Raw genomic sequence first — 21,070 nt, forward strand, 5'->3', positions numbered from 1 at the left:
AATTGAAGAAATGGACGGACAGAGAATTGTAAAGGATAAAGATCCGTCAACATTTGGATCCAACAACAGATTGAAATCCACCAAGGATATATAATAGGGTTCAATTGTGGGCCTCATGGTGGTTTGAACTATCGGTAACGTATTTCCCGTATTGGGTGATATATATCGGTGTCGCAAGACATCAATCCCAACACCATGCCGATTTGAAACTGTGCAGACAAGGGTTATAATTGGGGCTGTAAATGGATCGGATTCGGCCCGGATAGTGCTATATCCGCAGCCGCATCCGCATCCGATTAGCTATCAAACGGATTCGGATAGTACTAAACGGATACGAATACGAACACGGATACATATCGGATATTTTATCCGTTTACATGTAAATATAGCTTTTTCGGATAGCTATAGCCTATCCATTTTCGCATCCGTTTAGCTTTCAGACGGATTCGAATAGTGCTAAACGGATACAGAAACGGATTTTGACTATTCATTTACATCCCTAGGTATAATAGTAGAAATACCCGTTTTTAAAGGAAAATCAGGGGTAAACTTATCTGGTATGAGCAATCCATGCTGATACCTTGTTGGTATCAAATTGATTTTGTAGGTAATCGATACCCGATTTTGATACCATGCACTACAACCATGGTGGGCCCATGCTCTTTCTAAATTTCCGTCCTTCTGTAGGTTTGAAAAAATCAGACAGAATCAGCCATGGTTCTAAGTATCGGTATCGTATCGCCCGTATCGGGCAATACATACCCATTTTTCTAGTCATCGATACCGATACCGTACCGATACAATATCGGTAGCACGGTAAGGACAAGGGGTAAAATGCTTAGAAAACTCATTTTTGAAGGAAATTCAAGGGTACTTTTGTTCAATACGACCGATCCAAATCGATATCATATCGGTATTGTATCGGTTTTAAGTGTTGCTAATACCCGTTCCAATACCATGCACTAAAACCATGGTATCAGCCGAGCCAATCCAGACCGGAAGCCAATCCCAATTTTGATTGATCTAAATCAAATCGATCTTATACAAAAATGAAGGTTAAAGTTTTTTTTTTGGTTTATTTGTCACATATTGTAGTCCGATTCTGATATGAGTCGGTCGAAAGCAATCCGAATCCCGATTAATTAAATCCTGCCTTTCTCCGTTATCAACATGGAAGGTGGGAGGAACTAGGAAGTAGGAAGCTAGGAAGGGTCACTTTCCTTCAAACCCTCGCTCCACTTCTTAATTTGACACTTCACTCGTGCCGATCTAGAATCTATCAGTGTGGAAGTCATTTTCACACGTTAACCACGTGGATACACCTACGCCATAAAGGCACGAGCTAATTTTTTATACTTTCCAATAGTTTTGCTGATTTCCCAACAAGGAGGGTTTTGTTCGTTAGTACTCCTTTCATCTTCTAATTTTTATCGCGAAGAAGAGTCACAGAATGCTTGCTCATCTGTAAGGGTTGGCAACTATGAGTGAGTTGTAATCTAATCATAAGGAGGCCGGGTGTTTTTGCTAAAGGTCAGTAAGATTTTAAATTAAGATATATAAAAAAAAAAATACAAACGTTTTACGACGAGGCGTACCCATAAGAATACAAAGGATATAGATACACAACCTCTACAAAAACCCTTGTAAAGAAGGGGTGGTTATGGTACTCTAGGTCGTGATCACTTTCGCAGGGTACCTTCCACTCTTGGGTGCCTCCTCTTTGTGATTGGATTGCCATTAATTGTGATGGTTCGGTGTGACAAGGAAGGGGTGGTTATGGTACTCTAGGTCGTGATCACTTGAGGAGGCCTTTGTTTGCAGTTGCGGGTGGAGCTAATGATGTGAGTGGTGCGCATGGAGTTGCAGGCCATCAAGTGTGGTCTTGCCAGGGCACGGTTACTCAACCTTCCTCAGGTGCAGGTGAGATTTGACTCTATGGTCGCAATTCAGATGATTGTTGGGACATTTCAGATTTCATGGGATGTTAGGTGGCTTGTAGAGGAAATTTGGGAGTTACGTGATTCGTTCACAAGTTGTGTATTCGCCCACCATGTTCGAGAAATCAATAGTTGTGTAGGTTTCTTGGCGAATTTGTTGCATTCCTCCTAGGAGGTCTCTCTTTGTATAGAATCTATCCCCACAACACTCTCTTTTAATGCAGAATGATGCTATGGGGAAGAAATACTTACGACTGTAATTACATTATGGTAATCTATAATATATAAGCTCCCTTTTTAACCAAAAAACAAAAAAATAAAATACACACTAATTGAATCGATATCTTCACCCACCCCATAAAATCATCCAATAATGCCTCCTTAACATACTGGGGGAAACTACAAACCATTGTTTTAATAGATCACATGTTAAATTTCCAGTCGCCAAACCAATCATGTTACATGCTCATCACATATTTTAAACCTTTAAACTTGTTTGCACTTTTTCATTCTTATTTTGATTTCTTAGAGCTTTGGTTAAGAATCTATATATTTGTATTGAAATTTTGCACATGGACAGAGAGAGGTTAGTGGATCCTACTAATTGATACAGAAATTTAAGCACCAAATATGCTGAAATCGGCAATTATTAATTAGCATGCCCTGTATTGTCTGCTCTTGGCCTCTTGCAGAACGAGCATTAATTTTGTCACACAATCTTTTTGCTAGGGCTCGCTCCCAAGCAACATGGGCTGCTCTAATTTAATTAGCCATGCATGCATGTGAATTGTCCATGTGGCTTAAATTAACTGTTCATTTGATAGATCAATTACCTACATATCTACTGTTTTTTCAACTAATAGAAAGATTATAGAAATAATTAAGAGAGAATTTTAAGAAGATGCATGGAAGAAGTTAGAGGACAAAATCTGTTCGAAACTTGGAATTTGCTCCTTCAAGTTTTAACAGAAAAATGGAATGAGATTGTGGTAGCTCCGCAATCCCTATTTAGATTTAGACTTGGTCCTCCAGGCCTCTTTTTGTTTTATTTTTTTGGTAAATAACCTAGAAGGGTTTTCCTTTTCCCCATCTTCTTATCCAGATGAAGGTTCTTCATGCCTTCCTCGTCATTAATTATTAACCTCCAAAGACCTCCATCAATACTAATATGGGCAAATCTGAGAAAGCCACTCTGCCCTAACTCTACATAGGACCCATCAGTTAAATGCCGTTATCAATCTAACTGACCTTACCATTTATTGAATATAGACTCCCTAACAATGTTTGTTCATTTAATTTGGTGGCTTAGTCCCTTTCACCCTTCTCTATATATAAAGGTATCACAGGCATGCATTTCTCACAGAACCCCATCTCTTTCTCTCTCAGCATCTCTTCAACATTGAAACCCTTATCCTCATTCTCACCCAAAATTTCAAAAAAAAAAAAAAACCAATAATTGAGGTACTCATCCTCCTCATTGATACAAATAATGGTAAGAGAATCCGGAGTTTTGCAGCCATGGATGGAAGTTGCACCACCCATCTTCATCTCTCCCCAGAAATCATCTAATTCTCCCAAGCTAGAGACGATCACCGAGGAAGACATACCAGATGAGAAAAGAAGATTCTTAAAACCCACTGTTTCCTACTCTTCTTTTGTTACGTCTTTTCTTTTCATCTCTGTTCTTTGCGTTTACATTAAAATCAGTTTGGTGTAAAAGTTTTCAATTGAGGGTAGCCCTTGCACCTTAGTCCCATTCACCCTCTCCCTATATATAAAGACATCATTACATGCATGCATTCTCAGAGGCCCCCGTATCTCTCATCATCTCCCCAGACTATCATTGAGATGGACATACGGATGAAAGAAGAAGATTTACAAGGGGCACTACTTTATTCAGACGATAACTCGAGAGCAAGTTCTTTCACAAGTGGGATGGACTGATGTGGAGATCTCGATCTGAAGAATTTCTGGATCGATTGTACCGATATAAGTCCACCTGATTAGGTCCGGAAGTACTAATTTGCCATTGCAACTTCTTGGAGTCGTAACTTTTGACTCGGGTGGAGTTACGTGAACCATAATACCTTTTTGAAATCGTCAACCAGTGCTCTACAAGTGGTCCAATGAATAACCAAAGGTTTTGGGGTCAAATTCCATCATTTAAGGGGTCTACTGTTTTGTTTAGGTTTCCTTTTCCCTTTGTAATTCGACCTTATATAAGGGAATTGTTTTAGAAGAAATAAAATATCTTCAAATTTGTGAACGAAATTGTTTTGTGAGCTTTTCCTTCCCGTTGAAATTAGGATTTTCTTTACCTTAAGGATTCGAGGGTTGTGAGTGTTAGAACGAAATCTAGCCTTTGCATGTCTCAATCAATAATTCAAGTTAGACTTCCATAATCCATCTTCTCTTCGGAGAATCCACTTCAACTATTTGTATCAAATAAAGTGTGGAGTTGAAGGAAATTATCCTTAAATATACATAAATTATTATTTTCAATAATCCATATTAGTAACAAATATTGAACAAACGGGATGATCCATTTATTTACGATACTTAGTTGACATTCATAAAATGGTTGATATTCTCTATGTCGCAGTGCAGCCTGCGCCCAGACATTTGGGCCAGACACTTAGTAACAACTTATTCTCCTTTTATCACCCCCTGTTGTAAACATTTTTTTTTTTTTTAATATTCCACGCAAAAAGAAATCAGGAGCAGCAGAAGAAACACAACGAAAACACAGAGCACAAACTAACAGGGGAACAGCACAACAAAATCAAAAGGAAAATACAGAACAAACACACCTATGCTCCTGCACCAATGCATGTCGATTCAACTTATAGATCAGCACCAAAGTAGCAAGAATAACGGAAATTACGGCTAAGGAAAAAACAGACAGAGAGAACGGAGAGTGGGGCGATGATACTTGATGAAGAACCCAGGGAACCTTTCCCTTAATGGCCAAAGACACCCTCATCGCAAATCCGAACTGTCTTCTTTTTAACTGAGGTGGGATGAGAGTCAATCTCTGTAGTCATCTCGCATACCATGGCATGCATCCAATCAGAACCAACCTTGGGGTCACGAGCATAAGCAAACAACTCCCATGATTGAAGAACTCAGCTGAAACTGGCAATTTTGACTGGGGAATCTCGATTTCACAAGAAAGCGAGACAAAACCAAGGGTCGAAACCCGGCCTCTGCCGTAAACCTGTAACAGCGAACAAACAAACAAGCAAACAAAAACACTCAACTTCCACAGCAAAGGACTTCTCCCTTCGACTCTCATTTCCATCCAATTACTTGACCCCAAACCAGATAGCCTCTTCAATTTTCACTGAAAATCACCCCACCCATTTGATTTTTTTTTAAAGAAAAAAAACCACTGTCGATTCCCAACAAAAACGCCCATCACCCTTTTTTTTTCCTCGAAAACTTCGATTAACCCCTTCTATGCTGCGACCCATAAAAAAAAGAGCAAAGAGCAAGAGAGCAAGAGAGCAAGAGAGCAAGAGATAAAACCAAGAGAAAGATACGGAAGAAGAAGAACAATCAGACATCGCCTTGCAGTTCTCCTCGTCAGCCTTCTCCTTCAAAGTCCAAACGATAGATGAGCTAATCCAGACAAAAAAATAGTTGCAGAGAACGAAACAAAGGAAGAAGGAAGTTGTTTCGGTTTTTTTTTTTTTTTTTTTTTTAATTATTGTATTTTTTAACACTAATTTTAGTAACGGTCAGATTAAAGGGATTTGATTTTGAGAGAAGGGATTGGAGGGGTAAAATTGAAATTAAAATAACTTAAGGGTAATTTGGGGTTTTAGATAAATTAGACCTATCCACGTCATCAGTTAATGGTCGTTTTTAACGATTAGGGTACCATTGATATAATCTTTATAAAGTAGGGAAGGGGGTAGATATTTTTCAAAACTTGGGTACTGGATTGATATTAGGCAAACTTAGAGGGGAGGGGGATGATATTTTCCCTTTTTTTTTTTTGGGGTAAAGAGAAATTTCATTGATTGAAAGAGTCAATACAACCAATGGCTTTAGCTTCACACAGACTTAGAAGCCAAGGAGAGTCGAGAAGCCAAATTTTCGGGGACTCAACTGAAAGGGCCGACCTGGCCAAGGAATCAGCCACAAAATTGGCAGACCTTGGAACAAAGGAGAAAGAAAAATGTTTTATATTTGGGGGAGGGTTTTCTGTGGAGGAGCACTGGGGCCACACGCACACACAACAGCCAATGAAAGTGCATGCACTAGTGTCTTAGGGGCGGGATTTTCACTTTTCATGGGGGTAGGGTGATCATTTGATTCTTTATTGTGTCTGAGCATAGTATGCAGCCCCCTCCCCCCTTAGAGAACATTTTCCCTTTATATTTTTAGTAAGAATTTGGATGAGTTATACAGTGAATTTACCCTACCAAAACTCTCATGGATTGGATTGAACACTTCATGTCCTATTTTGAACAATTGATCTCGCTTTGATCATATCCTATTTCATAGCCAACGGATTCCAACGAAATTGATGTTAAAACATCACATTGACAACGTCCAATGGTATCCAAAATACCTTCACATGGCTAAAACTGTAGTATTCTTGCAACAAATGATAGGCAAATAAGCTCACTTTCAACAAAATATTTAATAATAAAACTTACCCAATCATAAAGTTTAGACTTATTTTAAAATCTTACGACCCAACTTAATTTGATCCGGTCAACCTTTTAGCGGTATTTTGGTTATTTTACAAGCTTACTTCTTTCAACCATTTTAAGATATCACAAACATTAATCGGGAGTTACACAAGATCGACTTCTAAAGTCATAAAAAAGACTTTGCACTATTCAAGGACATCAAATCATCATCTCTGTGCACCCCTTGAAGTGACAAAGTGAGAAATTCCTAAATTTTAGACCCTCATCTAAGTGGTGATTAATTCACAAAAAAAAAAAAATAAATAAATAAAAATTTGATGACTCATCATTGCTTCTAGTATGAGTAGATGACCCAATGGTACCTCTCTCTCTCTCTCTCTTTCTTAGAAAAGACCACAGCGTAAATCCCCCAAAACCCCTGCCTTTGTACTTCTATCAAGGTGTGCTAGGAAAGTTCCTACAATGGGGGTGTGTAGGAACTCTTTTTCTTAGTGATGATTTCACCTTTTAATAATATTGGCAAAAGGTTTATGCACGGTTGTATATATACACAGTTGCACCACCTGGCTTCATCTCTCCCCAAAAATCATCTAATTCTCCCAAGCTACAGACGATCACCGAGGAAGACATACCAGATGAGAGAAGAAGAAGATTCACAAGATCCAGTTTATCCTACTCTTATTTTGTTTCTTTTTATCTCTGTACTTTGCGTTTACATTAAAACCAGTTTGGTGTAATTAAAACTTTTCAATTGAGGGTATCCCGTGCATCTAATTAGCCCCATTCACCCTCTCCCTGTACATAAAGGCATCTCATCAACATTGAAACCCTTCTTCTCACTCTCATCCCAAGTTCAATACCAACTCTGAGTTAGAAAGGAGTGGAAATTGCAATTCTATGTTCTGTAATGAGTCTCTTTTCTTCTTTATTGCCAGCATTGATTTCACGGACAAATTCTTAAACGTCATGAAAATAAATGCCTTGCTCCATGGGATTTCTGCCTTTTCATGGGGATAAGGCGGACATTTTCAAGGTGGTTACTATGTCTAGGCGTTGGAGCCACACCTAGACCGCAACCGGTTAGTGTTCTTAAACCCTTAATTATCTCATCTCAATAGCTCATAGATGTAGGCAATTTCCCCAAAGATATAAAATAGAGTTGCATAGAAATAATAAAATGGAAAAGTTATGAAATATTTAAACAGGTTATTGTGTCACTAATGAAATGCAAATCAACCACACCACGCACCTGGAAAGGAGAACAATGGTAGGCAGAGATGAATGGTAAGCATTGTCAGGAGTCAAGACTACTAGCAATTATTGAACTAGCAATTCCAGAATCGTAAGAGGGTCCCGCTGCATCGGTACCATCGTTATGAACACTACCGGCCAGTTAATGAACCATTGGTACTCCCAGAATGGAAAGTGAGTCCTGTTGCATCACCAGGGTAGTGAAACGAATCTTCTTCATAGCTCAAGCACCTGTGTTCCTTGGTTGTACATTGGACCAATAGATGATGTTCCTCAAAGCTTCTTCTTAATCCTTCAAGAGCTGCAGCCACCTCTTTCATGGCTGGTCTTTTCTTTCCATTTACTTTCAGACATTTCTTTGCAATTTTTGAGATTGCCAAAAGCTGATCTCTGTTTCCTTCATTTATGATTCGGGTCTCCAGAACTTCAAATAAACGATTTTCCTTTAGTGATGATATGAAATGCATAGCGAGACCTTTTTCTTCTTGGAAATCATTAAAGAAGACAGCCTTTTGTCCAGTCAAAAGCTCCACAAGAACTACTCCAAAGCTATAAACATCACTTTTCTCTGTAAATTGGCTTGAATGGAAATACTCTGGGTCCAAGTAGCCAAAGGTCCCCTGCACCAGTGTGGTTAAGTGAGTTCTGTCGATGGGTACAGTTCTTGAAATTCCAAAGTCTGCTACTATAGCTTTATAATTTGCATCCAAGAGAATATTGCTAGACTTGATGTCTCGATGAAAGATTGGGTTGGTTGCAGCAGAGTGTAAGTATGCAACTGCTCCAGCAATTTCAGTAGCAATTCTTAAGCGCTTTTCCCATGACAGTGATGACACTTGACCCTCTCCATGGAGAAGGTAGGAGAGGGTTCCATTTAAGACAAACTCATAAACTAATAAGGGTACTTGGGTCTCTAGGCAACAACCTAACAATTTCACTATGTTTCTATGGTTAATTTGTGCAAGAATGACAACTTCATTAATGAATTGGCCAATTTGGCTTTCATCCACTGTTTTGGACTTTTTAATGGCTACTGTTCTCCCATCTGATAGGATTCCTTTGTAAACTGCTCCAGATCCACCATTACCAAGGATTCGACTTCCATTGAAGTTATCTGTTGCCTTTTCTAGTTCTTCAATAGCAAAGATTTTGATCTTTTCAACACTATGGTCTTGAGAAGAGACTTGCTGCTGTAATAGCAAACCACCATTTTTCTTGAAAAACTTTTTCTTTAGTTTGATTTGCTGTCTTTTGACATATCGGAAATTCAACCAGAGACCGACAGCGATTAGAATTATCAAAGCCATTGCTATTCCAATACCTGCAATATGAGTCACAAAGTTTAAGTAAATACAACATCCAGCAAGCACTGACTTGTTTTAGATTCAACAAGACTGAAAAAGGATTTTTGAATTGAGAGGTGTAGGTGGCCAAGTTAATAAGCCTAATTTGTGGCTGCACTAGGCATCATAAGATTGCATCTGGTTCATATATTTCACAGTAGCAATATATGTTGTATATGATTGTATATGCTTAATGAGTAAAATCCAGATCTTCTGCTACATCAAACTGATAAATTACTTAAAAATGATCACAGAAAAATGAAACTCATTTGCAGCTTAAAAGAATGGATTACCTCCAGCGGGAACAAATGATGGAGTTGGAGACACTGGTGGTGGTGGTGGTGGTGGAGGAAGTTCATTTATTTTCATTGTAGGCTCGGTTTTAAGCGGAACTAAAATGGGTGTAAAGGGATATAAAAGACTATTAAAGGACAAATTGTTCGCATTGTTTATGCTCTGTTGGTCGACACCAAATGTCTCACCAATTGAAGAAACAGAATCACCCCGGTTAACCAGGTAAGTCAGCAAGAATCTCACACCACTACCAGTCTGGTTCGTAGTAGGGCAAGCACATCTTAATGGGGCTAACAGTTGTGATCCCACCATCAGATTCTGACTTTCATACGGATTCTGTTGCATCAGAGCTGTGCAAGTGGTGAGGCCCTGGTAAATGTCCTTGGCAACTGTAAAATATGTGTCGCTGGCTTTGAAGGTGTAGGAGGACGTGATATGCTGATAGAAGTTTCCAAAACATGAACAATTTACAGGAACTATGACTAGGGCACCTGTGGGGATCCTGTCTGTCTCAAAAATGTTGTTGCCTTGGGCAATCTGGGAAGCTTCGGACGCCAAGAGGGAGCTGATACTGACCGGAGTATCGTAAGGATTTGTTGATCGGAAGGTGAGATAGGAGCTGCAAGATGTTTGAGGCCCATTGCAGAGATACCCATAATTTGCAGAGTTGTTACTGGTGCAATCCGACTGCTGGATACCAGGGTAACTCTGTTGAGCTCCAGAGAAAAGAAACAGGGATAAAAATGACAAGAAGAGGAGGTAGAGGTGCAAGAAAGAAGACGGTGACGGGAACTCCATGGAATTGGAACTAGAGCCTCTCTGGACTTGGACAAGACGATCGAATACTCTGTTCATCAAATTCAAACCAGATTTCCAGAAATTGTTGTGAATCATGCATGATGTTGGCCAGTGGGCTATTGAACATGGAGGGATTCAAAGCTTCTCAGTTTTTATCGAAAAAATAAAAAAATCAAGGCGTCTCTGTAAGCTGCCTGGTAAACGTTTGACCCAAATGAATGCGTTTGAAAGCCTCCTTCACTCTGTTTTCTTTTTTCTATTTTTGGTTTTTTTTGTTTTTTGAGAAATTAACAGCGCCACTAACGTCTCTTTCTCCGTTTGGCTATATTTTAAAGCACACCGACTAGCTAACTATCATAATATCATAAGCATCCCTTGTTTTACCAAACTAATTGCATACAGACCTCCTATCACTAGTTAAGAGCTGTTAAGTGGTGATGTCAGCAGTTTAATATTTTTTTAAATGTAATTTTACCCTTCTTAGTGGGCGAAGTACCTAATTTATCTTTTCAATTAAAACACCCACAAACCCTTCTTCTTCCTCACACTCAGCTGACTACCTTGGAGAACATCCACTGCAACCTATGATCTTCTGAAGAAGAGACCTACTCTGGTGATCATAGCAGCCCGGCATCAATCGACGAAGCTCTATAAGGCACCGGCGACCATCTTCCTCACTTTGGCAAGTACAATAGACGTCCCCAATCAAGTGCATGTATCTCGAGAAAACCATTAGTAGAAGAACCAAACCATCTAATCACCGTACTCAAGTCCACCTTCTCAATGGTGCTCACCCACTTAGGGAGAGGGTGATCTCCATGTTCTAAAACAAAGGAATGTGGGAAAACTGGCATCACTAAATATCTTACCTGATTTTGAAGCTGATAAGCTCATATTGGATCCTATCAACGGAGCAGCTCTAAAGTTGTATGTAACTCCACCGGCAGAAGGTGCATAAAATATATTAAGCTATAGGATGGTGGTATAGATGATACATGGTATTCCTCAGTTACAGTTTTATTTCTGGCCTTCTTATGAGAAATAGATGAAGGCTGAAGATTAAAGGCTTCATTTTTCATCTGAACCTATTCTCAAAACCTTAAGCACATTTCTTGATTTTCAGAGACCACTCTTTGTTCCTCATTCCATTAATCTTTAATCGATCTCCAATATATTGATCTTCCAAATCTTATTTCCTTCAAATGACTAAATACTTTCAATTCTCGTGTTGTCCTGTTCAAAACATTAAATTCGACACCAAATAATTTTTTAAACTGGTTCAGTTGAATCCTTGGAGTTGTCTTGAACTTCATGGGAATCACAGAATAATTAAATTTTATCCTGTAAAGTCTAGTCTAGTGCCTTACGATCACAAGGGGTGGGGGTGAGTGTGTGTTCAGGTGTAGGGAAAATAATCCTTTCCAATTCCCTAAATGTGTGCAGTGTGACAGTGCTAGATGCAGATGTCGACATCTGGCAGCTCGGACATCCAACGGTCTGAGCTCATTGAGTTCCGTTAAGCACGGATCGTTGGATGTCCAAGTTGCCAGGTGTCGACATCTTCACTTAGCACTGACGCACTGCACACTTTTAAGAATTAGAGAGGATTACCGTCCCAGGTGTAGGGGCAGAGCAAGGGTGGAGGTATGAGTGTGTGTGTGTATAGCCACAAATTGGTCATTCTACCCTATCATGGGCAGAATGGTCTAACCATGTTAAAAAATACCAGAAGTTAGAACATAACGTCCCAGACTAATGGAGAGGACTAGAGTGTTACATAGTTTAGAAAGTAAGGGTGCATTTGAAATTAATGAAAGTTCAGGAGGCATTTGTATGTTTGGACAATTTGAGGGGGGCATTTGAAAAAAAACCCTAATAATAATAATAAGTTAAAAAGAACGCTAGTCAATTCTGCATTGATCAATTCGTGCGAGACTGTGAGGCACAACATCGGTTAGCAACTTAGCATTCTTTCATTTTATTTAACTCAAGGAGTGTCGTGGACGAAATGGTTTGTGTGAAACGTTCCCATTGATTTGGACTTCATTATATACGAGTGTTTCTACCCAAAAAAAATTAGATATGACAGATCAGAGTCATCAGATCCATATATCTATTACCTTGTCAATGTTCTTTTTAGTTTCACCACTTTGAAGAGACAAAATTCTCATCCATTAATTTAAGCTTGAGCAAGACATTTTGTCCTACTGGTTATAACTTGGTATTCGGCCTTGGTTAATTCTGACTCTATTACCGGGTGCAATGGGTGGTACCCAAGTCACACACGTCTCCCATATTTTTTTCCTTCTGTTTCTCTAAAGTTTCTTTATACGATTGTATCTCCTACTTTCCTTGTTCATGTATATTTCTTCTTCTCACGATCCCTATGTCAATGGGTTTTGTGCTTTGTAGGAAAAATATTCATCTTCTGAAATACAATCAATACACTGGAATTTATTCCTCACGTATGACTTTTACAGACTCCATTGCTTGTGAATGATAAACATCAAAATACTGATTAAGATTGAGCCAACACTGATGGAACTTATATTCCACAATCCCAAGGGCTTTTTTTTTTTTTTAATATATTTTTTAAAATCAACGCCACCCCCTGTGATGTGCTTTAATATTTATGCAACCACACTAAGAATGCAAACCTTAACCCAGATTCTAATGGGTTAAGTTTGTGAAATGCAATTGACTAAAATACCCACTACATTAAAACATAAATGATAAATTACAACTGAGGTGCCCATTATTTAAGGTACCTTATGAACTATTTTTCTACAAATATTCTATTTTACCCTCTCCATCTCATCCTCTACCTCTACCTTCACTTCAACTTCCGTCCTGACCTCATTTTCAGTCACTGAGGCCCTGCCGCGCAACCTTAGATTGAAAATGGTGTCTGTGATCGGTTTTTAGGGTAGTTTGTAAGTACCACCCATTCAAAGATGTTTGTTCGTTGGGTTTTTAAAACCTCCCTATTATTTTTTCGTAACTCAATGGCGAAATCTTAATGGACTTTCGTATTCGACACCGAAACTTGGCTTTCTTATTGCACATTTTGTTACAACAACAATAGCCCACCCTATATACAATGAAACTTTTATATGATGATGCGTTCAAGCTAGGGATGTAAACGGATCGGATTTGGATCAGATACGGATCAAATGTGATCGGAGTCGGATATTTCCTGGCTGAATACGAATACCTCTAAACGGATTCAGAAGCAGATTGGATTCGGATTTTTGACCACATCTCTGCCTTGTGTAACCTGGACCTTCCTCCCCCTAGCGCCCCCTAGCGAATACAATTCACTCTCAGTCCATATCTCTTAAATCATGATTCTCTTTTCATCATATTCTAGAACCTCTTGAATCTTCAAAAACCCTCAAAATCATTATTTACTTAATTTTTTATTATTAAGTATTCAGATTTTTTTTTGAATGGATTTAATTGAAGTATTTGGATTATTTTCTGGATATCTTTACATGAATACGGATACCCCTAAACAAATACGGATGCGAATTCAAATTCGGATTCGAATTTCAGTTATCCATTTATATCCCTAGTTCAAATTAGTGATGGTTCACAAGACTATTACGACAAAAACGGAAACAGATTCAGAGAGTTCTCTTGGAGAAACTAATCTCCTCCTCTCATTTCCATTTTGAACGTCACTATAGACAAGGACTTCAAAGTTTTTTAAACTTTTTTTTAAAAAAATTCAAATGGCTATTTTCCATTGCACTTCTTTTAAAAAATTTTATTGTCTTATGTGTTTTCTTTAAATAATTATTTATTTTTACCATTACAGATTTATTAATTATTTATTGTTACCATTAATATCTAATTATTGTCATTATATATTATTAATATTTGTTTCCATTTAAATGGTTTATCATCGATTTAAACTCTTTAATTAAATGGTTACAATTTTAAAACTGAAATCAAACCATTTATTAAACGGTTTCATAGTTTCAATGTAAACGACTTGATTCGATTTCAATAAATGGTTTCGATTTGATTTTGACACCCTTATGTGAGGCACAGGAGGTAGGGGTGCAAGTTTGACCTTGATGGCCCGAGCTCACCTTGAGCCTTAACCAGGCCTCAATTGAGATACCTTGGCCCTGAGGACGAGTTAGGATTGGAATTTTCGGCCCTGGGTCAGGGCCGGACCAGATCAGAGTTGAAGTCTCTGGCTGAGCCCGACTTGGCCCAACCCAACCCTATCTTCTTCTTTTACTTGTTTTTTTCTTCTTCCTCTTCTTTCTTTCTTTTTTCTACTTTTTCTTTTATCTTTCCTTCTTTCTACTTGTTTTACTTCTTCTTCCCAGACATCTCCCTTCCCCATGGTCAGGGTCAATCAGGATCAGTCCAGGCCGAACGTAAGAACGGGTCAGGGTCAGATTTATCTGGCCCTGAGCCAGGCCGAACCGTGCAACTTGAAGACAGTGTTTGGTATGCATTTCCGAGCTTCCTGAGAACCACCTGCAACTCTAGGGCCGAGAAGAAGCTGTCGCCGACAAGTCAGATCTGCCTCCTCCTGCGAGACGATGACCCAGGGCTACTGGAGCGTCACTGCGAATGCAATTTGATGATTGATTAGCGGATTTCGTCGAATTACTGTGGCTGTAGTGCTTCTTCTTTGTCCTACCGTTCTTCTCCCCTTTTTAATCTCAAATCATCTCCACCTTCTGTTAATCAGGGGATTCAAGCTTTTTCAAATGGGGCCTTCGATGTTCGTCGTCCAAGATTTGAAAGCTCCCAAAGTCAAGCACGTAATGCTTGAATTCAAGACGGTAAAGAAGAAAATGTGGACGTTTTACCATTGATATTACTCCCCACTAGAAGGTATGAGAAGCATAACATGGGGACTTCTTTTGGCTTACTCCTACGAATCGTCTACCTGGTTCTGTGTTGTTTGCATTCATGTGATGCTTCTGCCACTTATTTTTTTGAGATTATTTGATCAGTTATAGTGGTGATGGATATGAAGGACGGTACGAACAGAGATGCAGAGGTGGTGGTCACCGTAATGGTGGTGGTGCAGATATGCAGCAGGGGCAGCGAGGTGCACAATAGTGAAGCTCACGGACTACTAGATGTTTCTCTGCTTCCACAGAGGTACGTCTTTTTTCTTTCAGCTACCTGAAGTTCCATTGTAGGGTGGAGAGCAAGCGAAAGTTCAATAAATTTGTGAACATTGATTTCTCACATTACATGTTCGATATTTGTCCTCTTTAAGGCATTATACTTTTCAGTGATTTTTTTCACTGTACCTCTTGAAAATAAACATGGGAAAATTCTCACTTTTCACATGTAAAATTTTACACTGAAACAAACAGAACCTTAAGGGAAAAGTACTACAAAATCCAACAAAGTATGAAGTTCAAAGCCACAAAAATTATTAACCAAAATGATCAGTTGGTGAGCCAGATCAGAAAGAGAGGAAGAGAGGAGGAGATGCAGGGCCTTAGTACGTGCTTTTACAATTATGTTTGAAAACCTTGACTGTTCTTGCTACCAGTAACATTAAAAGATAAGCCAACTACACAATTGTAGATCACACCCAATGAACTACTCTCTTCCAATTCTCATGACCGCTACCCTTCTGTTTCTACACTTCTCTCCACTTTATGGGTATGATGCCCTCTGTGTGTGAAAAGGATGCAAAATGCTAGACAAGACCTAGGATACAGAGAATCCCTGCTTGCTGGAGTTGCAGATCTTGTAGATCTATGGATGGTTCAGCTACAGTGTTTTGCAGATTTGTAGATCAATTGCCAAGCGATCTAGTTCTACCAGAGATTGTCAGCAGGGGATGCCCCAACATACATGTTTCACTGATCGAAAGCCTACCAAGTCTCTTCTGCGGCAAGCTCTCATCTTCAGACTTGAAAGGGAAAACGATGGTTTCCATGGGAAGTTCGGAACAAAAGAGTCGAAATTGAATGGTCAAGCAAGAATGAGAATGTGGAATGGGTCAGATAGCCCATTCCAGAATGGGCCACGCTCTTTATTGCATTCCAAGGCCCAATAAAGAGAATGCATACCAAACACTGTTTTTATCATTTCAGAATGCATTTATAGACTTGAGTCGGGGGTTTCAAGACTATGTCTTGGTGTGCCTGTGATGCCATGAGCAATCCCCAGATGGATACATTAGCTTGAGTCTTCTTTAACTGCTTTATTACTTCATTCTCTGGCTCTGGTGGTGAACTACTTCTGACACCTTGGTCTTGACCGCTCCTCCAGCCCTTCATGCCACCTATCGTTCGTCATTCAGCCTAGAATGCATACCAACACAGCCTTCAGTATTTCTTTGTAGTTGCGGAGAAGGACAAGCTGAGACAAAGTATGTAACAAAACTGAATGAGTTACTATATAGAGTTGCATAGAAATAATAAGTTCAAGTTATGAAATATTTCATCAAGTTATCGTGTCAGTAATGAATTGCAAATCAACCACACCACGCACCTGGAAAGGAGAAGAGTGATAGGTAGAGAAGAATGATAAGGAATGTCATGAGTAATGACTACTAGCAATTATTGAACTAGCACTTCCAAAATCATAAGAGGGTCCTGTTGCATCGGTACTATCGTTGTGAACACTACCAGTTATTGGACTCTTGGTACTCCAGAATCGAAAGTGAGTCCTGTTGCATCACCAGAGTAGTGAAACGAATCTTCTTCGTAGCTCAAGCACCTGTGTTCGTTGGTTGTACATGGGACCAATGGATGATGTTCCTCATAGCTTCTTAATCATTCAAGAGCTGCAGCTACCTCTTTCACGGGTGGCCTTTTCTTTCCATTCACTTTCAGACATTTCTTTGCAAGTTTTGATATTGCCAAAAGCTGATCTCTGTTTCCTTCATTTATGACTCGGGTCTCCAGAACTTCAAATAAACGATTCTCCTTTAGTGATGATATGAAATGCATAACTAGACCTTTCTGTTCTTGGAAATCATTAAAAAAGACGGTCTTTTGTCCAGTCAAAAGCTCCACCAGAACTACTCCAAAGCTATAAACATCACTTTTCTCTGTAAATTTGCTTGACTGGAAATACTCTGGGTCCAAGTAGCCAAAGGTCCCCTGCACCAGTGTGGTTAAGTGAGTTTGCTGAATGGGTACTGTTCTTGAAATTCCAAAGTCTGCTACTTTAGCTTTATAATTTTCATCCAAGAGAATATTGCTAGACTTGATGTCTCAATGAAAGATTGGGTTGGTTGCAGCAGAGTGTAAGTAGGCAACCGCTCCAGCAATTTCTGTAGCAATTCTTAAGCGATTTTTCCATGACAGTGATGACACTTGACCCTCTCCATGGAGAAGGTAGGGGAGGGTTCCGTTTAAGACAAACTCATAAACTAATAAGGGTACTTGGGCCTCTAGGCAACAACCTAACAATTTCACTATGTTTCTATGGTTAATTTGTGCAAGAATGACAACTTCATATAAATGAAGTGGCCAATTTGGCTTTCATCCACTGTTTTGGACTTTTTAATGGCTACTATTCTCCCATCTGATAGCATTCCTTTGTAAACTGTTCCAGATCCACCATTACCAAGGATTCTACTTCCATTGAAGTTATCTGTTGCATTCTCTAGTTCAATAGAAAAGGTTTTGATCTTCTCAGCACTATGGTCTTGAGACGAGATTTGCAGCTGTAATAGCAAACCACCATTTTTCTTGAAAAACTTCTGCTTTAGTTTGATTTGTTGTCTTTTGACATATTAGGATACAACCAGAGACTGACAGAGGCTAGAATTATCAAAGCCATTGCTATTCCAATACCTGCAACAAGAATCACAAAATCAAGTGAAAACTACTGCTGCAAGACACTAAAGGAACAGTTAAAAGTTGAAACTTTAATTGCGTCTCTTGTGGTTGACAACACATGGTAAAATTAGAGGACTGAATTGTTTTAGATTCAACAAGACTGAAAAAGGATTGTGAACCTATCAAAAAAAAAAAAGGATTGTGAATTGAGAGGTGTAGTTGGCCAGTTAATAAGCCTAATTTGTGGCCACACTGGGCATCAGAAGGTTACACATCTGGTTCATATTTCACAGTAGCAATACACGTATATGATCGTATATACTTAACAGGTAAAATCCAGATCCTAGTTAATTGGATTCATTCAGGAGAGGTGGATGGGCTCGAGTAGGAGAACAATTATGGCATTGGTTTGGACTTCCAACTCAAATCCTCTCACTGAACAGGCAAGGTAGATTAAATCACCCAATTTTTATAGAAGCCAGTGTGTGTGTGTGTTCTTTGTATCAGCAAAACCTTCTGAAGCTTACAATGGATACTTACGCAAATGTTTAAAATTGTAGAAGTATCAGCACAATCTTCTGATGCCTACAATGGATACCTATGCAAATGTTTTAAAATTGTAGAATCCATACCTAGAGAGACTATCACAACCATAGGAGTTCTTGCTTTACTTCCTTCTCCTCTGCATCCAGAAGGCAATTATGGATTCCCTTGAACGCCTTCCGAGCAACTACAGCGGTATCCGGGGCCATTATCAGAGTCAATGCAGTGATTATTCTTGCCACAAGCATAACCTTGCACGCTACTTACTTTGCGAGCTTCTTCGCATATGCTGTTCACTATCACTCAATCCAGCACTACCGGAATACGGTAGTTAGTAGAATTGAGTTCATTCTTAATACTGGAGAGATCAAACTGCTTGTACTCTGAAAAATTTCTATCCGTTAGAAAGGCTACGCCGCAGGAATTGGATGCCCCAGACAAACAAGTTATAGACCTTCACAGTAAACAACTGAACATTGCTTGGAATGGGTGTTTTGCAGCAACCATTACCTGAACAAGAAGAAATGATAGAGCTTATGGTAGGCATGGTATTGTTGGTACCAACTGACATACACCCCGTTTGCAACTTTTCCACCATTGACACGAGTGAAGGCGACAGAAATATCACATCCAATGGCAGTGAAATTGTTGTGGGTAACAGAGAAGGTGAAGGGGAAATCTATGGCTTCTGATAACTCTGTGTTACTTCTCTGGTGACAGGTTGAAGCAACCGAAGTATAGACCACATACACAGTATAATCCGGCAAGAATTCTAGAACTTCTACATCTAGGTTTTGCAGGAAGGGCACCGAAGGATTAGAATTGGAGTCATTGCAAAGGATCTCAAACCATTTGTTGAAGTAGCATTCGTTCCCAATGCCAAATGGGTATGGAATGCTGATGTTCCCACATTTCTCCTTGCAACCATCCTTTGCCATTGGTGTTCCTGCTACATCAAACTGATAAATTAATTAAAAATGATCACAGAAAAATGAAATTTATTTACAGCTTAAAAGGTTGAATTACCTCCAGCAGGAACAAATGATGGAGTTGGAGACACTGGTGGTGGTGGAGGAATTTCATTTTTTCTCATTGTAGGCTTGGTTTTAAGCGGAACTAAAATGGGTGTAAATGGATATATAACACTATCAAAGGACAAATCGTTCACATTGTTTATGCTCTGTTCATCGACACCAAATATCTCACCAATTGAAGATACAGAATCACCCCATGTAACCAGGTAAGTCAGCAAGAATCGCACACCACTACCAGTCTGGTTCCTAGTACTGCAAGCACATCTTAATGGGGCCAACAGTTGTGATCCCACCAACAGATTCTGATTCATCAGGGCTTTGCAAGTGGTGAGACCCTGGTAAGTGTTGTTGGCAACTGTAAAATATGTGTCGCCGGCTTTCAAGGTGTAGAAGGTGTTGTGCTGATAGAATTTTTCAAAACATGAACAATTTACCGGAACTGATCAGGGTGCCTGTGGGGAACCTGTCTATCTCAGAAATGTTGTTGACTTGGGCAATCTGGGAAGCTTCAGATGCCAAGAGGTAGCTGATACTGAGCGGTGGGAAGGTGAGATAGGAGCTGCAAGATCTTTGAGGCCCATTGCAGAGATACCCAGAAGTTACAGAGTTGTTACTGTAACAATCCAACTGGTGGATGCCAGGGTAACTCTGTTGAGCTCCAGAGAGAAGAAACAGGGACAAAAATGAGAAGAGGAGGTAAAGGTGCAAGAAAGAAGACGGTGAAGGTTAACTCCATGGAATTGGAATTAGAGCCTCTGGACATGGAAAAGACGATCACGTAGCCTTGTTCATCAAATTCAAACAAGATTTCCAGATGTTTGTTTTTGAATCAAGATGTTAGGCAGTCGGCCATTTGACTATGTCCGAGGATGGTTCTTGGATTGCTTAGGGTTCAAGATGTCTCTGTATGCTGACTATATATGAGTTTGAAATTTCATCCCCTACCGTTGGTTGGTATCCTCACAAAATTAAAGAAAGGGACCCACATTATCATAAAAAAGAGTTAGGCAGTGAAGAAAGTTTGACTCTCTCACTTCATCTTTAATTTGTACACTCATGGACTTGGAGTTATAGTGTCCAATAAACTTTCACGGTCCTAAAAGTCGATTAACCTTTTGGGATTGGTGTGTGGTTTGTGTGATTATACTTTCATCAAAAAAACAAAAAAAAAAAAATATCCAATAAACTAAACCCGATCTAGTCTTTAATCTTGCAAATTCACATTCCAAATAGAAGGAAGTCATCTATTCCTCAATTGTCCATACTCTTCTCAGTTTTGGACCCAAGTGGGATTATCAGCCACTCCTCAGATGGAGAGTATTACCTCGGTTATACTTTCATTTCTTTCATCCTATTCCCAAAATCATGAAGCGCTGGAAAGGGGAACATTGACTGCCAGTGTCTTGTGGCATATCTGGGTTA

The 21,070-nt window shown here is 39.3% G+C and overlaps 2 protein-coding genes and 1 pseudogene across 2 annotated transcripts; all 3 read right to left on the minus strand.

The window, feature by feature from the left end:
- Positions 1-7,983: 7,983 nt before the first annotated feature.
- LOC122651115 (wall-associated receptor kinase-like 1) lies at positions 7,984-10,383 on the minus strand. Its single transcript, XM_043844443.1, has 2 exons — positions 9,489-10,383; positions 7,984-9,173 (listed from the first exon to the last, which is right to left on the minus strand). The coding sequence occupies exons 1-2, from the start codon at positions 10,381-10,383 to the stop codon at positions 7,984-7,986; spliced, it is 2,085 nt and encodes a 694-aa protein (XP_043700378.1).
- A 6,604-nt stretch (positions 10,384-16,987) lies between these two features.
- LOC122651116 lies at positions 16,988-18,823 on the minus strand (annotated as a pseudogene).
- LOC122650084 lies at positions 17,970-20,140 on the minus strand. Its single transcript, XM_043843385.1, has 3 exons — positions 19,641-20,140; positions 18,704-19,560; positions 17,970-18,086 (listed from the first exon to the last, which is right to left on the minus strand). The coding sequence occupies exons 1-2, from the start codon at positions 19,957-19,959 to the stop codon at positions 19,121-19,123; spliced, it is 759 nt and encodes a 252-aa protein (XP_043699320.1). The 5' UTR covers positions 19,960-20,140; the 3' UTR covers positions 17,970-18,086; positions 18,704-19,120.
- Between the last annotated feature and the right edge of the window lie 930 nt (positions 20,141-21,070).

This window comes from Telopea speciosissima, chromosome 2, assembly GCF_018873765.1.
Source record: "Telopea speciosissima isolate NSW1024214 ecotype Mountain lineage chromosome 2, Tspe_v1, whole genome shotgun sequence".
In the NCBI taxonomy this organism is placed as follows: Eukaryota; Viridiplantae; Streptophyta; class Magnoliopsida; order Proteales; family Proteaceae; genus Telopea; species Telopea speciosissima.

Excerpts from the sequence above, each read along its gene's own strand:
- LOC122650084 (XM_043843385.1), bottom strand. The coding sequence starts at position 19,959 with ATGAATCAGAATCTGTTGGTGGGATCACAACTGTTGGCCCCATTAAGA. Across the intron at positions 19,561-19,640 it reads ATCATTTGTTCCTGCTGGAG|GAACACCAATGGCAAAGGAT; the intron begins GTAATTCAACCT and ends TTGATGTAGCAG.
- LOC122651115 (XM_043844443.1), bottom strand. The coding sequence starts at position 10,383 with ATGATTCACAACAATTTCTGGAAATCTGGTTTGAATTTGATGAACAGA. Across the intron at positions 9,174-9,488 it reads ATCATTTGTTCCCGCTGGAG|GTATTGGAATAGCAATGGCT; the intron begins GTAATCCATTCT and ends CTCATATTGCAG.